Consider the following 25,188-nt stretch of genomic DNA (forward strand, 5'->3'; position numbering starts at 1 on the left):
AAAGTATACTGATCTCTTTTCGGTTATTTAAAAATATCTCAATTGTAGCACGGAGTCTGAAACGAGGCATGTGGGGCACCACCCAGTGCATGGGAGTTACGACATAAATTGTGAAAAGTGGGTGTACATTGTACAGTTGCATTACATGCTATAATTACATCACATCTCTGCCTACCCCTTCGGAGATTAATGGCGTGACGAAATAAATACATAAATTGAATAAATGTTTAGGAGTGGCACCTCACTACGTCATCGTGGAGTACAAAATATACGGTATACATACCGTAATTACGTTTATCGTGACGTCATCCGCTATTTTAATATATAAACAAAATACATATATTATGCAATATTTTTCATTAAACTACAAGACAGACAGACAAAAATTTGTAGTTGTCTTCTTTGTAGTGGTGGTAACAATATTAAAATGCTTTTCTACCAGAGATGTGAAACATCCCTGGTAGCTACGTTGCTGTGGATGCGTTTGGTTTCCACCAATCATATTCATTGGTACACATAGATCGGTACTGGTGGAAACGGACTCAGCTAAGGTATGGCTTCCCTACTATTGATACATCGCATACTTGAGTTGCACATCTTCCTCGCATCGATACATAGCTTAGTATCAGTGGAAACGGTCACATAGTTTCACAGCTTAGCTATTACGTTTTCGTAGCATAGCTACATAGATATCTCTGGTGGAAAAGCACCCTTATTCCTGAATTTATTACATTTGAAACTGGAATGAGTTTTTTAAAAGACGACTGCGACGAGATTTAAATTCAAAACAAAACATTTGCAGTTTTACGAAAATGAAATATGCAAAGAACAAAGGGTTTTGTTGGGCCCACACCTCAATAGAAATAAGATAGGTAGGCCCCTTCTATGGATAGGAATTATTATGCAGAAAAAAACTTATTATTACGACTAAGGTCAAACGTCTGTGATTTCGGAGTTATAGTGCCTAGAATGCTAAGAAAATGTTCCCGAACAAAGCAAATCATGATCGTCGTGTGTGCTCAAAGAGTAATCAGACCATCACAGATCGGGCACAAAGGCTGATGCCTGATCCGGAGCTGCGGGTTTACCGGGGTACTGACTCGAAAAATAGGAGTAAGAACGGGGTGGTTTTTAGTCAGTAAGAGTCTGACACACCCTCTCGTATCGCTCAAGGCGGAAGAAATAAAAGGATGATTTTCCCCCGCAAAATAAAAATACAGAAATGACTTTAGGACGTCGTACATCCGAAAGTACTCTAATATTTGACCATAGATAAATTAGTAACCATTCATCCATTAAAAACCGCTATCGTTTGATAGGGATTGGTATGGCCAACGGTATATCACATAAAAAAATTTGTTGCACTGTCTTTTGTTATTCATTTGTTATTCTTTTATTTTTATCACGTATTTTAATAATTTATTGTTAAGCACTCTTTACATTCGTAGTTTCATTTTGTCAACCCTTTAAAATATCAACAACCTCTTGTGTGCAAATTATTTACAACTGCATTGTAATTGTCTGTCTGTCTCGTTTCAAACGTGACTGTTACAAATAACTTCGTGTTAAGCGCAATGTCATTTTACTTATCCAAACAATTTTAAACAGAAGTATAATATAATTAATTATATGACGCCCAGTTAATGTCGAGAAAAGAACAATAATATTAAAATAACAAATGTACATTGAAAATAAAAGCGAATTTTGATGAATACTTAAAAGTCTAATAAAATTATGATTGCGTTTAAATATATAATCTGTCGATAAATTCTTGGTACTACAAAGTCTGCTTTAGTGATAAAGAATTATTACTTAAAAAAAAAGATTAAATTATTGTTCAAACGTCCAAAAAATAAACAAATAATATTAAAATAAGCTCCTTTAACTCCTGAAAACAATAACTAGAATTGCAATCGAACATCATACAGTTAATATACGTCCAACGTACTTTGGTACAATAAGCCTGCGCTACGTGTATTGTGTAGCAATTCCAAGAAATACGAACGAGAGTAATTAACAACATCCTATATAATAAAGCTACATGGTAGAGCAGTGGTCCCCAACCGGTGGTCCGCAGATGGCAAAAAGATACACAAGACAAACGCTACTAAAAATACAACGATTAAGGCTCATTTTTGTTTGTCACAACTGAGAGGATCAATGTCGTTGTAACCCGGAGGTTTAAGACCGCTTCTCATACATGAAGGTTCAAAACTTCAGTTATATGTACTTTCTAAGATTATTTAGATTCTACTGACAAATGATGAAGGAAAACATCATGACGAAACCTGGGCTTATCATTTCTTATTATAAGTTTCAAATCGCCAACCCGTATTGAGCAAGCGTGGTGATTAATGATCAAAATTTCTCCGTGCGAGAAGAGGCCTTTGGTCAGCAGTGACCACTTATAGGCTGTTTAAGTAAGTAAAGAGAGAATCAATTGATTTCAGTAATCAAAAAGTCACTATTTTTATGAGAACAAACTTCACGATTCTAAAGAACATGAACCTACCACATGAAAAATAACAATTGGTCAACAAAAGGTTGGGAACCCCTGTGGTAGAGAGATACATCATAGAATTCTTAGTAATAATACTGAGACTGGAATTGTGTCCTGAGTGGCAATAGACATACCCCTTATTGTATGGAACTCGTAACATAACTTGTGAAGAGTGGGTGCACAATAGGGTAGATGACTAATTTTTATTTCAATGTCCGTTTTGTAGATTATTTTAAAATATTAGACGCGTATTTTTATTTTCTTACGGAAGCAAATACTTTCGAAGATACAGGTATCGATTTGAAATATCGCGGGACGTCACTTCTGGGTACGTCTTATACGTAAAAAAATGACGTATTTGCTTTAAACTTTGATTCAGTTTATCAAAGATAACAACTATCTTATACGATAAAAAAAGTGTCTAATATTTTTTAATTACCTAACTAACGGACTAAATAGATTTATAATTTTCATATCCCGTTATCATACCTATTACACAGCACATTATGTATGTAGAATTAAGTACACCTCTGTCAACCCATTTGAGGATAAAAGTTGTGATGATATAAAAACATAGAAATGTGCCAATGGCAATAGACAGACACACCCCCAATTACTTAAGAGAGTGAAAAATGGATCAAAGTCAAAGTGAAATATATTTCATTTAATCTTTATTTAGGCACTTTTGAAAACCTCAAATTGAATTGTTTGTCAGTCTGTCTGTCAGTGAAGCTAGGATATAACATTTTAATTATGTGCACCTCTGTCCACCCCATCAGTGATGAAAAATTGTACAGTTATGTTGAAGAATAAACTCTTTAAAGACGAAGGAAGCGGTTGCTATGTAGTAAATTACAACGTCTTTTAAAAACCGTAAAAGTATAAAGGGGTGCCTCCAGCTAAAAGGCTTTCGCACACAACCGACCTTTAGCGCGTGCAACCCGTGGCCCAGACGGGACGACGAGCCCACCGTGCGAGAGAGACAGACAACATAAACAATATCGAGATAGAAGAAGACAGAGCAGTGATATTGACCTTGCGCGCGCTGACGTCATTCGCGACCTAGCTGCAGCTTCCCTTCTATCGTGCGTATCTCTGTGTGCGTGATCCAGACCCTGAAAATACGTGTGTGTGCGTTCGATTTCCTCGACGCTTTGTATGTGTGTCCTATGTATGTGTTGTAATGATAGGGACCGTGCAACAGGCGGCGTATGTGTGTGTTGACATTGATTTCTTGTTCACGTCGAACGCAACAGGCGAATTACATTGTTCGGTTCTTTAGACAAATACAGGGTGTTTTATTAGGGTAATTTCGTTACATTGCTGTGTGTAACGTCCCTAGTGATTGGTTACAAAGTTTAGGGCGTTAAACTGTCTCGTTTAGTTATATTAACGTTGTTGGATGTAAATTTACGAAACAATAAGTTTGTAAGGTGAAAAATGGTTTCTATTGCCTTTATGTTAAAGAACTTTGTTAATGTTTTCATATGTATAATTAGTTTAATAATGTATTTTATTAACTTATGAAGATTTTAAGTGTACACTGCTCATATCTATTTATTAACTGAAGGTATAAATATTATTTATCGGTTAAATTTAATACAAAACTATTTAAAGGCGACTGTCGAATAAGGGGTTTCGAGTTGGTTAAAGCGATTTTGACCGGAGTGATACCACAGCCTCATAAAACCGACGTGAAACAACGAAAAAGCTTGCGTTGTCTGTTCGTTTACCGGCTTATATCATAAATAAAGTATTGCTAGTATTTTATTGTTTATTGAAAATAGTACTAATTAGTATGGAATTTGGACCCGTGATGAAAGCCTTAGGTAAAGGAATTCTATTGTATCAAGTAATTAAAACCACAAATTTTAACACCTCACCCTTTCCTAATTTCACGCACATGGGTTTCATTGCCAATGTTTACGTATACATACGAAGCAACTTTTTGTGTGATCCACAAATTTTCGTTTCGGGTCTGGGTGTTATGTGCATGTGAACTTGTATGTTTGTAAACGCACCCACGACAGGAGAGTTAAACTTATTTTTTATTAAAAAAATAAAAGTAATTCTTAGATTCTTTTGAAATTAACTTTTAGTTGCGCACCTTTTGCAAAACAATCTCCTCTCAATTAAGAAAAATGGGTCAAAGTCACTTGTACCTAATAATAAATAAGAAATAAAATATTTTGCCTGGAATTTATAACTGGGTTAAGGTCGGGCTTTTATGTCAAGAGTGGATTGGTTACAAAATATTTAACTTTCGTATAATATAGGTAATAATGTCGTTGTGGTCCGGAGGTTTAAGACGCCTTTTTCTTTTTTTTTTTTTATGGGAGGAAAATCATCCAATGACTTCTCACGCCTTGGGCGAGGCGAGAGGGAGTGTCAGACTCTTACTAACTAAAAACCACCCCGTTCCTACTCCTGCTTTTCAAACTAGAGTCCTGGTAAAGGGGTTTGAGACGCCTGCTTTTCATGCATGAGGGCACGAGTTTCGAAACCTATCAACATCAAGTACCAGATGTGACTTTTTCCGAGTTATATGCACTTTCTAAGATTATTTAGACACTACTGACAAACGGTGACGGAAAACATCGTGAGGAAACTTGGGCTTATAATTTTTGATTATAAGTTTGAAATCGCCAACTCGCATTGAGCAAGCGTGGTAGTTAATGCTCAAACCTTATCCATGCGATAAGAGTCGAGCAGTGGCCATTTTTAGGCTGTTGATGTACCTACTATTTTAGTTTTTTTTTTCAATGTCTCTGTAATAGCTTTTAGTTTGAAAATGTTATAATGTTACAGAACCTACTTTCCAATAGGGCAAATCGAAAGTTTGTTAACCTTTTAAGCGGCATTAATAATAAATAAACCACTGAGTTTGTTTCGGCATTTCTTCTCAGAGTATTCGGATAGGAAATGCCGGCCTCATCTAGTTATTTCAAAGATTGACGTGTAAAAGTGTTATTTTGTAACCAACTTGCAGAAATAAATATCATTTATCATTAAAAAAAAAAACAAATATTCTAAACCGCTGTCCAAGATCGAAGTCCATTGTGGGACTTAGATTAATTTGTCGCTTCACCTAGCTTGGTTGTCCAAGCGTTTAATCTAGAATAATCTAGATTATCTAGACTTTGAAGCCTTGACCTAGAATCAAGGTAATGCAAGGCCTAGGTCTCTAAGGGAATAGGAAGTATGGAATAGGAATAACTTCTAATAATAGAACTGTATTTATGGATGGATTGTGTTATGCTATGGTTTTTCTTTTGGTTTAGATTTGCAACGTCACGCCTTCTATCCCCGAAGGGGTAGGCAGAGGTGCACCTGCACATTATTGCATAATGTACACCCACTTTTCACCATTTGTGTGTCATCACTGGGAAAATTCCAATAATTTTCGAAAATCTTTGAGGGTGTTGTCTTATAAATTCCATGTAATAGGGGTGAGCCTATTGCCATCACTGGGCACAATTTCAGGCTCCGTGCTATATTTACTGAGAAATTTTCGAAAAACTGAAAAAAGCTCAGTAATACTTTGCCCGACCTGGGAATCGAACGCGAGACCCTTTGCCGGGCAGTCGAAATTTTTGGACTTTTTGAAAACTTGACAGTTTATCTATCTACTTATTTCATATTTAATTACATGTTGTAGTTGACTAGACTTTTTATTTGACATAGGAATCGAAAATGATACCTTCCTCGCTAGTAAGACTTTGGACCAATCGACCAAAGTGACAATAATGTATGAATAACTAGCTAATAGAGCCATGTTTTGCAAACATGAAAGGGCATTTCTAACGATATAAAATTAAATGATTAAAGTAAGTTTGCAAACAACTGCAAGCCGGTCTGTTATTTCAGTAACCAATTTACTATGGAATTGCAATTAATTGGATGATAAAGTTTATGGGAAATACACACATGATATGCTTGTTATGATATGTTTATAATAAACATTATAAAGGTAGGTTTACAAGAGTCTTAGTAATTTTTTTTATAGAAGACAAGAAAGTCTGTAGAATGTAAGAATTTGGTTGTTAATTTATTGGAAAGTTAATTTATTGTTTACACAAATGATAACCCCGCAAAAGAGGGTTCTACATTTAGCGCACACGTCATCATCATTATCAACAGCCTAGATAAGTGGCAATTGCTGACTAAAGGTCTCTTTTCACACGGAGAATGTTTGATCAACAATCATCACACTTCCTTACTGCGGGTTGGCTATTTCAAACTTAAATAATCATAAGTGTGATAAACAGAAGTGTTTAAATAATCTTAGAAATATAAAATAAATAATCTTAAAGTATTTATTTCCAATTTCAATTGCGGAAATTCAAATTGTCTTTTCAATAAAAATTGTATACCATATCTAAACACAGCTTAAACAATAATTCTATGTTTTTTAGTCCTTGAATTAAGTAAATATAAGGTAAACATACACACAGTGATATATAAACACGATGTCATTATGCATTAGGCAGAAAGAGGAGAAAGTTCTAAAATTCATATTTAAATGCGAAATATTTGTTAGTGTTACAAAATGGACCTCAAAAAATTCCTTTTCGAAAATGAGTCTGTGGTGTAAGGTTATTTTATTTATACATGTAGTACTCGTTTATACATATAAAACATATAGTACAGGATCTTATCCTGAACTGCTTTCTTCTTTATTTTGTAATATGGTTTCTTTAGTTATAATATACATATATCTGAGTTCAGTCTGCCTCTTGGTAAAGACCCCCTTCTAACAATATCTATTGTACTCTGTCTCTTGCAACTGTTCTCAATTTTGGCGGGTTTACCAGGGCTCCGGCTCGAAAACCAGGAGTAGGAATGGGGTGGATTTTAGTCAGTAAGAGTCTGGCACTCCCTCTCGCCTCGCCCAAGGCGGGAGAAGTCATAGGATGATTTTATCCCTTAATAAAAAAACTAAGTATTCGTCAATTGCTATAGTATTGTACATAAGTAGATTGTCTTAAACTGAGTTTATTTTTTTGATAATAAAATTGTAAAGAGCAATACGTTTAGCAACCGTGATTATTATGTGCTGTACTATTCATCTCTTTTTACATAATTTATACCAAAAAATAATATAATGGAGATACATAAAGATTATCTTTAGATTTTGATCAAGTTTACGTTTTAATTACAAGCAGACTAATTTCAATACATTTTTGACACTACTTAATATTTATTTTCAAGTGGAATCAATACACCATCGCAATACATCTACATCAAAATAGTGAGATTTATGTTGGTGATCGTCGGCTCCTGGCCTAGAAGAGAGATGGGAGAACCAGAGCCAAGACATCAGACCATTATGATAAACTCATTCTTCTTTTGTGTAGTCAATGCTGCGTTATACGGGTCCATTTCCTACGTATGTATGCATACAAGTGAATTATCTTTTTTGGAAGTCGGACATATGTATATCGTGATTCTAATGAGTGCTATTGATATGGTAAGTAATGTTTTTTAACCGACTTAAAAGTGGGAATGTATGTTTGTTTGTGCGTGGTTATCTCGCGTTTGGTTGGACTGATTTTGATGCGGTTTTTAGTATAGTAATCAGACTAAGGAGAAGGTTTTAGATGTACTTATTAGACACGTGTTTTAGGTGTTGTCTGTGATTTACTCGCGTTTAACTGAACCGATTTTAAAGTGTTTTTGTATGTTTAAATACCTATGTGAAAGATGTAGAAAATAATTGCCACCAGAAAAGTTGGTTATGTTGATTTATTACTTTGGCACCATTCCTGGTGCCAAAGCCAAAATAAAAAAACAATATAACAATCATAAAATATATACAATAATAAAAAGCCATCAAAATTGGTCAATGTTGATATTTGGCTTTTTATTATTGTCCCAATATTTTTTATGAGTTTAACTGCCGCATTCGGAGACATGTTCCAATTGTGCTTATGACTTTATCCGCCATACTCAAAGGCATTGAATGTTTATTTAAACTATTCATTAGTAACGACTTTGTATTGAAAACAATTTGCTAAGAACTGGGATAAGTAATCATTAAATTACTATGAGTACGGCGGTATGTGTTATATGAAAACTTATCTGTCTTGTTTGGAGAATAACTTTCTTTTTATTATTGTTACAGTCAAGAGTATTTACTCTAACATACTCTCAGAGGTACCGGGACCTGGCTAAAGAGTTCCTCACGAAGATACATTTGTTCTTCTTCAAAGATCGATCCCCTTATGCGATGCTGGTGAGTTTGTATCCCACCCAAAACATAAATGTGAAAGGCTGCCAAGTTCGATAATATTGGAATGCTTCGCCTATAAAAGAAGTGAGATCTAAATAAGTACCAAGTTCCATACACAGACCTCAGTTAAAAATGATATAACAAGTTGGCAAGTTATATTAAACTATCTCAGTTTAGGGGTGGTTTGTGAAAACGGCCATTAATATTTTATATGTTTTTTCTTCCAGACTCACAAGAAAGTCCACCTAATATGTCATCTGTTCTCTCTCTGCTTACTATCACAGATGTTAACCGGTCTATCTCTATTCAACCTCATACCCATGTACACGAACTACGCCTCAGGGAGGTACAGTACTGGTGGCACTCAGAACTCAACGTTTGAACACTCTCTATATTTCCCCTACCCATTTAATACATCTAGTGATATGAATGGGTATGTCGTTGCTTGTATTTTGCATTGGTAAGTTTGTCAATTTTTTATACTAAATACTTGTAGTAGTAATAAAGCTTACAGTCAGCTTAAGTTTTTCTGCAAACGATGCAGTCACCGCGCTGCCATCTCGCCGCCAGCGCGCTGTCGCCCTACTGCCGATGCGCTGCTTCCACCCTGCCTGCCTGTGTACCCACGTGTGCACAGTCCGGTAATAAAGTAAATCAAATAGTGGGAACCAGCTCGGAAGCGGCAAAATAGCAGTACAGTGGCGGCACCGTTTCCATGAACGCTAATGGTGATTGGTCACCGAATTCATTGCATCCCCATTTTTGAATTTGCTGGCACAATCAAATAATAGATGAGTTCGATTTATTTTATTATAATAGTTAATCATTCACCGAAAGTGAAATTACGCTTTCGAATCTTTCCAATCCTCGATTCCCCAACAACCCTTAAATTCTTAACCCCCAAAAGGCTTTTTTTTTTTTTTTTTTTTGAGGGTGGAAAATCATCCAATGACTTCTCCCGCCTTGGGCGAGGCGAGAGGGAGTGTCAGACTCTTACTGACTAAAAACCACCCCGTTCCTACTCCTGCCCGTCGAGCCGGAGCCCCGGTAAACCCGCTAGGTAGTCCGCAGCTCCGGATTAGGCATCAGCCCTACTGGGCCCCATCTGTGGTGGTCTGATGGCTCTTTGAGGCGCGCGCAGAACGCGACGCGCCGCACGCACGGGTCTGGTTCTGGTCGGGCGGCGAGCTACCCTTGCTCGCCGTCCGCAGACCCGCACTTACGGTGGCCGGAGATCGTCGCGCGATCCCCGACGCCCGGAGTGTCTCTCGCGACGGCTGGGGCGTGAGGAGGTTCGTTCTCTCACGCGCCCCGCCTCCTCCTTAGCTAGCATGACTGCTTCGCAGAAGGAGGAGACGGCATCCCAGTCCCCCTCGCTCCGCACCATGGCTTGTATCAGTGCCGGACGCGAGAGGGCGCCGTCGCCGACCACATCCCTGAGGACACGGCGGTGCTCAGCCCACGCAGGGCAGACCGCAAGCGTATGTTCCACCGTGTCCTCCGGGCGGTCTTCGCAGTGATGACACCCGGGCGTTTCCTCCCGCCCAATCAGAAACAGGAACCTACCGAAGCTTCCATGTCCGGTAAGCACCTGCGTCAGGCGGTAGGTGAGGACGCCGTGGCGCCTCTCTAGCCACTCCTCAAAGAGGGGACTTACCGCTGCAATGACAGCGAGCCCAGCCCTTGGTTGCGACAGTCGCTGCTGCCATTCCGCCATGAGATCGCGCCGGAGCTCATCCCGCCACGCATTAATCTGGCGCGGCAGTGGAGTTTCGCCCCGGCGACGCGCGTCGGCGCGCAAACTAAAGACGCGCGCGAGCACCTTCGCCTCCAAATCCCACGGCGGGAGTCCGGCAAGGAGGTTGGCCGCCTCTCCGGAGATCGTGCGATATCCGCGGATCACTCGAATGGCCATGACCCTCTGGGACGTGAGCAGCGCCCGAGCTGGCCGCCGCATCAGGTTCGGCGCCCACACAGGGGCTCCGTAGAGGGCCATGGACCGCACGATCCCCGCGTACAACCTCCGGCAGGAGGCATTTGGCCCCCGAGGTTGGGCAGGAGCCGCTTAAGCGCAGCCCCCGTCCGTTCCAACTTAGGAGCCAAACGTCGGAAATGCTCCACGAAGTTCCATCGACTGTCGAGGACGAGTCCTAGGTACTTCATCGTCGTCTCGACGCCGATGGTAACCCCTCCTGCCGTTATTTGGGACCCATCCGGAGGTGGCGCGTTTCCGCGGCCATGAAAACACATGGCCTCGGACTTGTGGAGCGCCACCTCGAGTCCCAATTGCCGGATCCTTGCAACGACCGTCGCAACCGCTCTCGCCATTAAATTGGCCGCCGCCTGGTGCGACCTCCCGTGCGCTAGCACCAGCGTGTCGTCGGCGTAGCAGACTACGCTGACACCGTTCGGGAGGTCGGTGCGCAGCACCCAGTCGTAACCGATGTTCCACAGGAGCGGCCCCAAAACCGAACCCTGTGGAACACCGCGCGACATCTCTCGCCGGTTCCACACACCTTGGTGACCGGGGTAGGTGACGAACCTATCCGTCAGGTAGGCCTCGATAACACGACGGAGATAGGTAGGCACCCGGTGGTACCGGAGTGCCTCCAGTATGCAGCTCCAGGGTAGGGAATTGAAAGCGTTGGCGATGTCCAGAGACACCGCCACAACGACCCCACCCCTGGACACTGCATTCCCCGTCGTGAGGTCTCTTACGCGCATGATGGCGTCCACCGTGGAGCGCCCTCTGCGGAAGCCGAACTGTCCATCCGCGAGGTCCGGCCCGAATCCAGACAGGTGCGCGACGAGGCGGTTTGAAATGATCCTTTCGAAGACTTTTCCCACCTCGTCGAGCAGCACAATGGGCCGGTATGCGGACGGAGAGTCCGCAGGGCGCCCCGGCTTCTTCACGAGGACCAGTTTTCCCGTCTTCCACTGAAGTGGGAACTGGCCCCTCTCCAAGCATGCGCTGTAGAGACCTAATAATCGAGGCCCGAGAGCCTCTGAGGCCAGGACCCACGCCTTGCCATGCAGGCCATCGGGTCCTGGGGCGGTGTTCTTGGCGCCCATCCGGCGCACCGCCGCTCTCATTTCTGCCTCGGTCACCTCCGGAACGATGTCGTCGTCGTCGTCGCTGTGGCCCGCATTGGGCACCGCAGGGGGCGGAGTCATGGATGGAGGGGTGAAGCCCCTCCATAGTCGGGGGAACAAGGCGCCGACCACCTCTTCCACGATCTCTGGCCGGAGACTCTGAGTCAGCGGGGGAGCCCAGGTGCGGAGCTTATCGCGCACCATCCGATAGGGGCGCCCCCATGGATCTCTGTTCAGAGTCTCCAGCATCTCCCGGCGGGCTTCCTCTTTAGCCCGCCAAATCTCCGCTTTTAGGGTGGCCTTTGCCGCCTTGTACCCCTCGTACAACTCCGCCTCTCTTTCCTCCGCGTCTGGAGCGCGGATACGGAGCCTGCGGTGCCTCGTGTACCGGCGTCGCGCAGTAACGCACGTACTGCGTAGAGCAGCCAACTCTTGCGACCACCAGTACACCTGGCGCTTGCGCTGACCTGGCCGGACCCGGGGCATCGCCACGTCACATATTTTGGACATGGCGTCCTGGAGCCATCTTGCTTCCTCATCGACGTCGGCAGGCCTGTCTGGTGGTATCACCCAGGCCTGCACGATTGCGGCTTCCAGGAAAAGCTCCCGGTCCAGCTGTCTTAGCGCCCAACGCGGGCCACATGGGGCCTGTCTGACTGGCGGGTCCGCGGACTCGGCGGAGACGTTGAACCGGATGTACCGGTGGTCAGAAAACGTCTCCACCTCCTCCATAACGCGCCAGTCAACAACACGCGGTGACAGAGCAGGGCTGGCGAACGAGATATCCACCACCGACTCACCCTGCATCCGCACACACGTGGGGACAGAACCCCGGTTCAGGACGACTAGGCCTGTCTCCAGAGCCCAGTCTTCCACCATCCTACCCCGAACGTCGGTCAACCGGGAACCCCAAGCCAAGTTCTTGGCATTGAAGTCCCCGAGGACAAGCACGGGGAGGGAACGGAACCCGACGACGACGTCAACCAACTCCCTCAGGGAGTTGTGGAACTCGACGAGAGTTCGGTTCGGAGAGAAATACACGCCCACCACAGCGATCTCTCCGAACCGTGCTGCGACACAACCCCGGCCTCTCTGAGCGCTCTCGAGAGTCGGGGTACCGGCGGCGGCCGACGAGATGATGGTCACCGAGCCGTCCAAGTCCGCAACCCAGTGATCCCTGGGCGGGACGAAATACGGCTCGGAGACCACAGCGACATTTATTGACCACTGCGCCATGCTCTGGAGTAGAAGGTCCTGAGCGGCGGCGCAGTGGTTGATATTCGCCTGGAGGAGGCGGAATGGAGTCATTACTGACAATCCATCACGACCTCCTCCCTGGCGGCATTACGGCTGGCGGTGGCCGCGGCGGCGGTAGCAGTGGCGACTGCGGCGGCGGCGGTGGCGGAAACGACGGGGGCGGCAGAGGGCCTACCCTTACCCTTGGGTTTGGTAGGCGGGGGGCAGGCCTTGCTCCCGGCCCGGTGATTGGCCGGCTTGCCAGCCGCCGCACATGCGTCGCAGTGCAGCGGGGCGGTGCACGAGCCGGCCCTATGACCGGGCTGACCGCAGCGGAAGCAGCGGTCGCTGCGGTCAACCTCCGAGGTGCATTTAACGCTCACGTGGTGGCCCACGTGGCAGCGGTAGCACCTCAGAGGCCGGGCCTCGAGCAGCTTGACCTGCGCCGAGACCCACCCCACCAGGAGCCTTCTGCCCTCCTTAATCTTTTTGGCCGCTGTCACGGGGCAGCTTACCACCACCGTGCGCAGCCCCGAGTTGTCCGGACGGATAGTGCCTGCCTTGACCTGGTCAACAGGGCACCCTCCCGTCCTGGCGACAGCGGCCACCACTTCGTGCTCCGTCACGGAGTCGTCCAGGCCCAATATTCGTACGTCTAGGCACTTGATGGGCCTGGACACGCGGACCTCTTCCGCACCGAGACACGCCCTAATCCTTTCGGCTAGGGCGTCGGCGGAGGAGCCGCTGGCCGCGCCGGGGACCTCAAGTAGACGGGCTCCAGTTGCCGTCACCTTCATTGAGAACCCGTCAGGGGCCCCGAACTCCGCGGGAGTCACCGCCCCCTTCAATTTGGCGAGGACGTCGCCATACGTTACGCCCTTCTGTACCGCATCGGGCTGTAGCGTAATAACTACAGCCGCGGTCTTAGGGGCGAGAAGCAAGGCCGCAGCGCGCTTCTCCTTGCGCTGCTGCTGGCGCCGCAGCCGCTGCGCTTTCTTGCGGCGCTTCCTCGCTTCTTTGGCGACTCTCCTCGCCTCGCCAACTAATTGCCAGTCACCACTTGCCGGCAGGGTGGGCTCGCCGGTGACTGGGGCAGCTTGCTGAGCCGCTGCGCCCTCCTCCTCTTCTGCGTCCTGTAGACGCATTTACTACCTGCCCGCCAGCCGGAGCCTGCACCACTGGGGGAGCTGGGGCCGTTGCTGGAGGAGCCGCTCGTGGCCTTGCCACCGGTTGAGTAACGCGGCTAGTCCGACCAGAGGAGGTCAAGGGCCTGGCCGCAACGGCCGCATATGACCTCGAGGTCGCTGAGCTCGAGGCCGCTAGCGGGGGACGGAGGAGTTTGCTCTCCAGCACATTAAAACGTTGCTGGAAAGCAGCCATCTCCCTGCGCAGTAGCTCCACCAAATCAGGCTCCGCCGGAGGCTGAGGTTGACGTCCTCGGCAAACGGCAAGCTCAGCCTTAGTGGCCCGGAGCTCGGCCTCCAGCGCCGCATTGGAGGCAGACAAGCGCGTCAGCTCCCGCCGCATGTCGGCCAGCTCCCGATGTACTTTTCCCGCCGAGGGAATTCTGCACACGTCAAAGGCCGCCGCCATAATTTCGGCCTCCACCGATCTCAGCTGAGCGGATCCGGCAGGCTGGGATTTTTTCCCAGCTATCTGGCGGAGTCCCTCCCTGACAGCTTGCCGGAGGGTCTCGGAGCCACGCTCACCATTCAAGCCCTCGGCATCCACAACCTCCATCACGGAGGAGTCCGAGTGGACGGCACTGATTAGGGCGCTACCCTCTGCGGCAGGACGCTCAGCCGGCTTGGACCGGGCAGTACCTGTCAACCTCTTGCCCTTCCCCCTGCCTCCACCCCGCGCGGCCGTGGGGATTTTAGGGGGGGCCGGAGCCTCCTGCGCGTTGGAGGACGAGGACAATCCCCGACCCTCCTCCGTCCTGGGGCGCTTGAAAGCCGCCCTTGTCTGGCGCTGTGAGCTGACGCTCGCGGCAAAAACTGATGAGGAGTCGGACTCCGAGTCCGACGCCCTCCGACTTGGAACCCGTGTGTGGGACTTGCTGGATGAGTCCAGCGCCTCCCCACGGGTATCAGAGCCATTAAGGCTCTCTGCCACAACAACTGCAGGCGAGCTAAGCTCACCTGCCCTCTCCTCTTCTGGTGGTTTTGTAGTTTTAATTTTTTTTCCCATATAGTTCCCACGAGTATGGGGGAAATATTCAGTCCACCCAGGCAGTGCCCCCTGTACCTGGGTAAGTGTATATTTGTATCCCAACTGGGGGGTCCACCGGTCCCCCAGCTGGGGGTGCGCTCGAGACTGACACTACTCCTCAGCCACGCATACCCTCGCCGCGCACCAGAACTTGGTATTGGAGGAATTTTTTATAGAGGTTAACTTCCTCGCGGTCCGGGCGACCAAGCCAAGACCCTCGTCCCGTTTAGAGTCATAAAACATGAATATGACCTCTTCCCGGATTACGATATCAACGGTTGCAGTCGAGAACAACTTGTGCCCCGATGCTGCAACGCACTTGTAACGCTTCTGGTGTTTCGAGTGCCCATGGGTGGTGGCGATTGCTTACCATCAGGTGATCCGTCGATCGCCAATCGAAAAACATAAGGAAAAATATTTAGATTAATTTTTAATTTGATTGCAGGTTATTGTCATATTTCTGCTCAACGTGGTTCTGTATGTTTGATCTCTTTCTCTCAATAATGGTGTTCCATCTTTGGGGTCATTTCAAAATACTAATCAATAGCCTGAACAATTTCCCTAAACCTAGCGCTGAAACTCGCTGCGAATTAGAAAAAGGTTTTATTATAAATGCCGATAAATATTCCAAAGAAGAGCTCGTTGAAGTTTCTCAGAAGCTGAAAGAATGTATCGATTATCATCGAGAGATAGTTCAGTAAGTCTATATAACTTTCAGTTTTTTATTTGATGAGAGTGTCTGGGTTCTAGATGATTGTAAACATTTGAATGTGACACTTGTTTTTTATAAACGAAATAGAAAATCGACAAATACAAACAAATATGTTGTCATTTTGAAGATAGATAAAATATCAAATTGACTGCCTCGTTTGTCGAGTGCTCGCCAGTGTGACTGCCGACTAGGGGTCTCGGGTTCATTTCCCAGGTCGGGCAAAGTATTACTGGACTTTTTGGTTTTTGAAAATTTCTCTGTAGTAACTCGGAGTCTGGATTTGTGCCCAGTATACGGCAATAGGATCATTCCTTGTTACATGGAACTAGCATGAAACATTGGGTGTACATTGTATAGCGACATTGCGTGCCATAATGTTCACCTCTGCCTACTCCTTCAGGCATAAAAGGAGTGATGTTGCATAAAATAAAATATCAAAGTCATCAAGTTTTTTGTAACAAAATTGCTAACCATCAAGTAAACTAATTATTTGTTTCGCAGATTTACAAATGCAATGTCAGACGTGTTTGGACCCATGTTGTTCTGCTACTACATATTCCACCAGACAAGCGGCTGTTTACTTCTACTGGAGTGTTCGCAAATGGTCAGTCAATACTAATAATCCACATCAACAGCCTACAAGTAGCCACTGCTGACCAAAGACCTCTTCTTCCAAGGTTTGAGCATTATTCACCACGCTCGCAATGCAGTACGGGTTGGCGATAAACTTATAATCAGATAATATAAGACCAGGTTTCTCCAAAATGTTTTCCTTCACCGTTTGTCAGTGGTAATCTTAGAAAGTACATATAACTCGGAAAAAGTCACATTGGTTCTTGCCGTTGGTAGGTTTCGAATCCGCACTCTCATGCATGAGAAGCGGGCGTCTTGAACCACTGGGCCACCACGACATTTATTGACCATCATCGACATATCATATAATCACCAACGAAATTACTTTTTTTTCTATTCTGTTGCAGACTGCACAAGCTCTAATTCGGTATGTGCCACTGACAATAATACTGACACAGCAATTAATTCAATTGTCAGTCATTTTTGAACTGGTCGGCAGTGAGGTAAGAAAGTCTCTATTTATTTATTTATTAGTAGAAAAAAAACATGCATAATTTTACAGCTTAAGTGATATAAACATACTTCACATTACGTAATTACCTATTTGAATAAGAAGTACAATACTTAAATTAATTTCTCCTGTGTAAAGATTCTTAGCAATATTTCCTTTATGGTTTGCGTGGAAAAGCTTCTTAGATTTTCTTTATTTTATTATGCTCGCTCTTTTTTCTGGAATCACTCTTCTTGGAATAATAACTTATACTCAAAGGTTTTCCTCACTTAACAAAATGTATTCATCAACCGACTTCAAAAAAAGGTGGTTCTCAGTTTGACCTGTACGTATATAAGTAAGTTTGTGCGCGATTATCTCGTGTTTGTCTGAACCGATTTTGATACAGTTTTCAGTATAATATTTTTCAGATTTCGATTTTAAGGATATTAGGTGACTTAAAAAAAATGGAGTCAGTAAAGAAAATTGAAGGCGTTTCCTTTTTTTATTTATTTTTATTCCAATAATTATTTACAGAGTGAGAAATTAAAAGATGCTGTTTATGGTGTACCATGGGAATGCATGGATGCAAATAACAGGAAAGTAGTTGCATTCTTTCTAATGAATGTGCAGGAGCCTGTCCACATAAAGGCTTTGGGTGTTGCTAATGTTGGCGTCACTTCTATGGCCGCGGTGAGATTGTTTCTTACTTCTTAATAATAGTAATGAGTTTGTCTGTTCTTTAGATTCGTGAAAAGCCTCTTTTTTTCTCTAACTTAGCCCCAGACTTGGTATTTCTCCTGTGTTCCTGTGTTGTAGGTGCGATTACAAATATGCAAGTTCACATACACATGACACCCATACCCGAAATAACAATTTGTATATTCACAAAGAGTTGCCCCGTGCAAAAATTGAAGCCGCTACCAATTGCTCGGCAGTTGGTTGCCCAGCGGCCTTACTAACTGTACAGTCAATCAGTTGTAAATGCAAATATGTTTACGTAAAGCATTATTAAGTTCCAGTAGACTTGTGTTCATTTCCATCTTGTTATAAAAAAAAAGAATGAACAGTAATGTTATGTCTTTCTTGTTTCAGATCTTGAAGACTTCAATGTCATACTTCACCTTCTTGCGAAGCATGTGAATATGCCTACGCTTTTAATAACGTAACGTCACGCCTTTTTATCCCCAACGGGGTAGGCAGAGGTGCAGATTAAGGCACGTAATGCCACTGTACAATATGCACCCACTTCTCACCATTTGCGTCATAAGTCCCATGTAATAGGGGGTGCTTTAGCTTGGTAGCTTTTAATAATTAACCCTTAATGTAAAGTTCACTATAGGTAATACATATTTATTTGCTAACATTTCCTATTATTGCTTTCTACTGTTTAATATCAGAATACATTTTTCTCATTTTCATTGACCTATTAAAGAAAATCAAAGAAATTTTGTTTTATTTGATTTTCCACAACCTGATCGTAATAAAATTACCTAATAAAAAACAGATATTGTTTTAGCTTGCGAAAAATAAAATACAATTGTTGACAATTTCTACCGAACAGATTGAAAACGTTATTATTTTTTGATGCTCAGCCTGATACAGATGATGAAATTTTTGTCCGTCAAATAGATAAATGAAAAAAATATATATAATGGTCACGTACTTTTGCCGTGTACATAATTTACGATGACACATTGTTTTTAAATGCTCAATGCTTTGGTAATCAGCATCTTATGCGATTCCTACGTATCGTTGAGGCAATCGTATGCGATTGATAGAATGAAGATGCGCAGCTTGAGTATGCAATGTATTAATAGCAGGGAAGCCATGCAAAGCATACATCCATAGCACGCATCCATATCACGCATCTTTCCATATAAAAAACGTAGCTTAGCGCAGTCCGTTTCCACCAGTCCTAAGTTACGTGTACCAATGAATATGATTAGTGGAAGCCAAACGCATCCACAGCGACGTAGCATAGCATATCTTGGGTGGAAAAGCACCCTCATCCATATTTTTAAGACGCATCGGTCTATTCTACAGTATATTTAAATAATATGGTTGGATTCACAGGAATATTCCATAAAATAAATTAAAAGTTGCTAAGTTACTGGTATTCATAATAAAAGACACAGGACGTATATATATCTATTATTAATAATTTAATATTTACTTTGAAGGAATAATTAATAGGATGAAAATGAATGTGAAAAGTATACGTTATGTTTGCTATACAGGCTGTGACTTGCATTTTTTTATATAGCATTCTATAACCTACGTTAGCTCATACCCTGTCCAAATACCTAATTTCAACAAAATCCGTTCAGTAATTTCAGCGTTATTGACGGACAAACATCCAAACAAATTTTAATGTGATATGACTGATGATCAATATTGATATGACTACGGTACATAGTGGTCACAATTTGAAAAAAAATTTTTAACACACGCACACACACACAACTTCACGCCTTTTATCCCCGAAGGGGTAGGCAGAAGTGCATATTACGGCACGTAATGCCGCTATACAATGTACACCCACTTTTCACCATTTTGTGTTAAAGTCCCATGTAATAGGGGGTGAGCCGATTGCCATATCCTGGACACAATTCCAGACTCCGTGCTACTACTGAGTAACTTTCGTAAATGCGAAAAAGCCCAGTAATACTTTGCCCGACCCGGGAATCGAACCCGAGACCCCTTGTTCGGCAGTCTTTCTTACAAAGCATAACATTCAGTAAGTTCTAAACTTGGTTAGTAGGTACCTAACAAAAATTAATTAGGTACCAAATAAAAAGAAAAAAAAAACACCCCTGTATATGGGATACTTCGGACGGTATAACTGACTGGAAACTTTACCCAATTATAAAAGGAAAGTATAATATCTCCTTGATTCTTAAGCTAGAGAGACGATAGTATTATATAGTATACTTATAGTATAAACAATGCTATAGGCCCGAATATATGAAAGTTCCCTATAGGCAATCGTAGCACGATACAAGATAGCACTGTAACAGGTCCAGATCAGATTACAGTTTTTTTTTCACAGAGATGGGTCTTAAACACTTTCTCTTTGAAAATGAATGTGTGAAGTAAGTAATGGACTATGGAATAAGTATGAAGTTTTTTATGGTATAAGCCGGTAAACGTGCAGACGGATCACCTGATGGTAACTTGCCCTTGGATACCTGAAACACCAGAGGCGTTACAAGTGCGTTGCCAGCTTGTGTTGCGTTTCTTGCTCGTTCTTCTTCATATGAATCTACACTTAGGAACGAGCAAATATCTTCACTAGAGGACTGACTGACAGACTGACATTTTCAATATTTAAATATTTGCTTTGATGTTTAAAAGTGCATTGCTTTTTTAATTGAAATAAATGATTTTGACTTGAATATAAAATGACAATATACACAACAGACTTTATTATTTTAAAATAACAGCACTATCAAGATTATATTATATTTTTTTGTACTTCATCATCATGTCATTAGCAGAAGTAAATTTTTTTTCAGGGGCATTACTGCTCCAACTGATTACTTGTACGTTAAACTCTTACGCATGACTTTGCGTGTCATCGCGACCTGGCCTCAAAGAGAAATGGGAGAGAAGGAACCTGTGTACTTGAATAATTTTCTGAAGTATTTTTATTTAGTGGTTACCATTGGCTGTCAGTTCGGTTCGTATCTTTACCTGAGAGCGTACAATGATGAACTTACCATGATGGAAGCTGGCCACAATTACCTTATGATTATGATGACATTTATTGATATAGTGAGTAGAATCTTTGATAGTTTCCTTTCCTCCATCAGATTACTTTTTGGAAAAAAAATATTTTTTATGGTATAAGCCGGTAAACGAGCAGACGGATCACCTGATGGTAAGCAATCACCGTCGCCTATTGACGCCCGAAACACCGGAGGCGTTACAAGTGCATTGCCAGCCTTTTGAGGATTAGGAATTTAAGAATTGTTAGGGAATCGGGGTTTGGAAAGATTGGGAAGTGAGGTAATTGGGCCTCACCTCACACACAAAAACCACAACACACACGTTGTTTCACATTAATTTTGTGTGAGGCTGTAGTATCACTTTGGTCGAGCCGGCCCATTGGTGTCGAAGCGTGGCTCTCTCACACTTGTCGATAGGGACAATAGATTAATAAAATATGATTTTGTCTCTTTACAGTCCAGAATTATCTCGCTCACATTTTCTACAGAATACAGAAAAATTTGCAAAGAATTTTTCACGAAAATGCATCTCTTCTATTTTAAAAATGTATCTGAATATGCAATGGAGGTATTGTATTAATTAATGTCCAAATTAACGAAGCACAAGCGAACACCTAAACTTACTTCTTACCTATATTCCCAAAGATAAATTAGATAAGTGTCCCTTATCTAATTGTGAAAATGTATCTGTCACTAAGGGTCAGGTCTTCGCTTAGGAATTCCTTAAAATTTAAGCGATGTTGGGGAAAACAGGCATTGTTCCATTATTTTATTAAAAAAATATAAATACTAGTGCATGATTGTTGCAGTAGCTGGGTAACCAGCTGCTACGTAACGTGCCAAAAACCTGTGTTATTTCCTTTTTTGGTTTTAAGACTGGTCTTATTTGATTTTATGGAGAAAATACTGGTGACGGGGTGACATTTTTAAATAACATAATGCGAGGATCCCAATATACTTCCTTGGGGAACACTTTTTCTTTTTTCAGGTCAACTTTTTTTTTATTTTAGACTCACAAACGGGTGCATTTGCTATCTCATTTATTTACTTTGTGGTTATTATTTCAAATGGTGTTTGGTGTGATTTTTTTTAATCTCATACCTATGTACTATAACTATACTGCTGGAAGATATAAGCCTGGTGGTACTCAAAACTCTACTTTTGAACATTCTCTATACTACAAGTATCCATTTGACACACTCACCGAAGTGAAGGGGTACATCGTAGCTAATATAATTAATTGGTAAGTTTCAAACTAATTTATTATTGACCAGCCTAAGTAGATTTCATTTACTCTTATTAATTTAATTATGATCATTAATAATGATCATTTTGGGTGATCGGGATGTACTCGATGCCTATGAAAAGGATTTGGCCACAGGAAGCTTTTTACGAAGAGTGATTCAAGAGGAATATTTATATGTATAATAGATGCATAATATATCACCATTGCACCTAGGCGAAGCTGGGGTGGGTAGCTAGTATGGATATAATTTTTTTTTTCTCTTACAGGATATTGTCTTGTCTCTGTGTAACCTGGTTCTGCATGTGTGACCTAATTCTATCCTTGATGGTGTTCAATATTTGGGGACATCTGAAAATGCTTACACATACCTTGCATAATTTTCCTAGACCAAGTTTGGAAACTACTATCACAATAGACGGAGGCTTAACAGTTACTAGTGCAAAATATTCGGAAGAGGAATCCGTACAAATTCTAGATAAGTTAAAAGAATGTGTTAATTATCACCGACGGATCGTTGAGTAAGTAAAAAATGGGCTGCTCTCGAACTATTTTAACTATTTGAGAATGAATGTTATGGTAATTTTTATCAATCACCTTTAAACTGTCACTAATTAAAAGTTACTCAGCGTGAGGAAACGCGTAGAACAATTCCAAGAAAGTTACTAGTGAAATACGGACGTTAATTAATTAATAACTAAACTGTAAATATGAAACTTATCTAATTTCGTTTAGTCTATCCATCCTTCTTATATTTAAAATTGAATGTAGTTGGAAGGACGACGAAGAACACCATTAAATTGAAACAAGCGGGCAATCTATAAAACTATTTCACTTTGTGAGTATTTTATGATATAAGCCGGTAAACCAGCAGACGGATCACCGGATGGGAAGCAATTGCCGCCGCCCATGGGCACCCAAAACACCAGAGGACAAACTACAAATGGATTGCTAGCCTTTTGAGGGGTTAGGAATTTAAGGGTTGGATAATCAGGTATTGGAAAGATTAGCAAGGAGGGTAATTGGGCCTTCTCTCATAACAAAACACAACGCAAGCGTTGTTGTGATGTAATTTTGACAAACTGATTACAGGTTCAATAGCAAAGTTTCTGATGTTTTTGGTCCAATGTTGATCTGCTATTATTTATACCATCAGACAAGCGGCTGTTTGCTGTTACTGGAGTGTTCACAGATGGTTTGTTTTTTTTTATTTGGTTTTAATAACGGTGTATCTATTTCATAATTGACGGAAAACAGTCAATTTCTGAAGGTGTAAGTAACTGTTGGTTACTTTTATGGAATAAGGCGGCAAATGAGTAATCAGATCACCTGATAGCGAGCACTGGCACCGAAGATTATTTGGTAGAATAAAAGCTCGTTTCATAATCATAATTCTGATGATGATAGCTTTTTTGGGTTGGTCAGGTAACTTAGTAATAATTCTGTTCGGATCACATGATTAACTGTTTTTTTTATATATAATATTTCATACAACACGCTTTAAATTGTTGTTGAAATAACTGTATACCATTTATTTTTCAGACAGCACCAGTACTAATGCGTTATTTGCCGCTGACAATAGTATGCACCCAGCAACTTATACAGTTATCAGTAATTTTTGAACTAATTGGAACTGAGGTAAAACTTTTATGCAGCTCAGAAATGTCTATATCATTATTGTTTTCAGTTAGAGAATTAGGTGGGCGACTATTGCTTGTATATTAGTCACTTAACGTATTAGGGCCCTCGGCTAAGGCGACTTTTAGTAGCTATGAAGTAGCATTACTGTTGCGGGTCTGCATCGATACAAGTGCAAAGTGCTCATAAAAGTAACATGCATTAATAGTAGTGCTGTCGTATGTTAACTAAAAACGTGACAGCATAGCGTACGAAAAATTCACTATAGGCGAGGGCCTTAAGTCTTTTAAATTAATAATATAATGAGGAAGACCTGAAAGGGATATAATTATAAAATTTCTTGCGTTAGACAAGAGTCTGATCCAAATAAAAGACCATTGAACCAGACCAGTGAAGGCACTTGAACATTTTATACAAGAAAATAGATACAATGATAATTATGTTTCAGAGCGAAAAGTTACCTGACGCTGTATACAGTGTACCATGGGAATGTATGGACACCAGTAATAGAAAGTTTGTTATATTCTTTCTAATGAATGTTAAGGAGCCAATAGCTGTGAAACCTCTGGGCATTGCCAATGTCGGTGTCACCACTATGGCTGCGGTAAGTTGTAGAGTAATTGAAGGTTTAGTGACCCTGATCCATTTTTTAAGAGGGAAAATGATCTAATGACTTCTCCCGCCTTGGGTGAGGTGAGAGGGAGTAGAGGGAGGCAGACTCTTACTGACTAAAAACCACCCCGATCCTACTCCTGCTTGTCGAGCTGGAGCCCTGGTAAACCTGCTAGGTAGTCCGCAGCTCCGGATCAAGTGAAGTGGAGAGATCTAGATCATGATGCCTAGGATAGTGAAACGAAAATTAACAAAAGTAGACTGTCCACTTGTAAACATCGTGTACTCGTCATCCTTATTTTGACCAAATAAAATATGGTCTATTTTGGCCACGTTGACGGAATATTATTTAATACATTTACGGCTGAATCAAAGTTATATGTAAATACTAAATACAGTGCTGTAAACTAACATAAATGTTTTTTTTTTTCAGATTTTGAGAACTTCGTTGTCGTATTTCACCTTCTTACGCAGCATTTGAATTTGTTATAATTTCGAAAATTTGAACTTATTAATGCTATCTTGCAAGATGTTTTAAAATTAATTTTCACACTGTGTCTATATTATGTTAATATTTAGTAATCAACTAATACTTTTACTAAGTAATTAATAATGTATTTAATAAATGATTTGAACACCTTTTTTGTTTTTATTTTGTCTCATTAAATTCTGATTTCACAAAATCATGAAATTTATTAATTTAGATGTAGAATCATTCAAAATTAAGATATATATAGAGTATTCGATTGCACGTGGAGGTAAAAAGAAAGATACTAAAAATACATTTCTAGAAAAAAAGGAGCCCTTCCAGTATGACAAGCTATACTGATCATATTTTCAACCTTATAATATCTTCGCAAGAAGGTCCAAAACCCATTGCAATCCTCTATACACTCAAATCAATAATCGAATTTCAC

The 25,188-nt window shown here is 42.0% G+C and overlaps 2 protein-coding genes across 2 annotated transcripts; both read left to right on the forward strand.

Moving 5' to 3' along the window:
• The first annotated feature begins 7,049 nt into the window (after window positions 1-7,049).
• On the forward strand, window positions 7,050-18,331 carry LOC118271137 (odorant receptor 13a-like). Its single transcript, XM_050695692.1, has 9 exons — window positions 7,050-7,090; window positions 7,712-7,970; window positions 8,625-8,735; window positions 8,960-9,192; window positions 15,718-15,969; window positions 16,486-16,588; window positions 16,965-17,060; window positions 17,585-17,740; window positions 18,143-18,331. Exons 1-9 carry the CDS (start codon window positions 7,050-7,052, stop codon window positions 18,188-18,190), a joined length of 1,299 nt encoding a protein of 432 aa, XP_050551649.1. The 3' UTR covers window positions 18,191-18,331.
• A 1,699-nt stretch (window positions 18,332-20,030) lies between these two features.
• Window positions 20,031-24,904, forward strand: LOC118271167 (uncharacterized). Its single transcript, XM_050695876.1, has 9 exons — window positions 20,031-20,142; window positions 20,566-20,824; window positions 21,236-21,346; window positions 21,789-22,021; window positions 22,291-22,542; window positions 23,114-23,216; window positions 23,564-23,659; window positions 24,108-24,263; window positions 24,705-24,904. The coding sequence occupies exons 1-9, from the start codon at window positions 20,102-20,104 to the stop codon at window positions 24,750-24,752; spliced, it is 1,299 nt and encodes a 432-aa protein (XP_050551833.1). The 5' UTR covers window positions 20,031-20,101; the 3' UTR covers window positions 24,753-24,904.
• The last annotated feature ends 284 nt before the right edge of the window (window positions 24,905-25,188 follow it).

The sequence above is a fragment of the Spodoptera frugiperda genome, chromosome 9 (assembly GCF_023101765.2).
Source record: "Spodoptera frugiperda isolate SF20-4 chromosome 9, AGI-APGP_CSIRO_Sfru_2.0, whole genome shotgun sequence".
NCBI classification, from domain to species: domain Eukaryota; kingdom Metazoa; phylum Arthropoda; class Insecta; order Lepidoptera; family Noctuidae; genus Spodoptera; species Spodoptera frugiperda.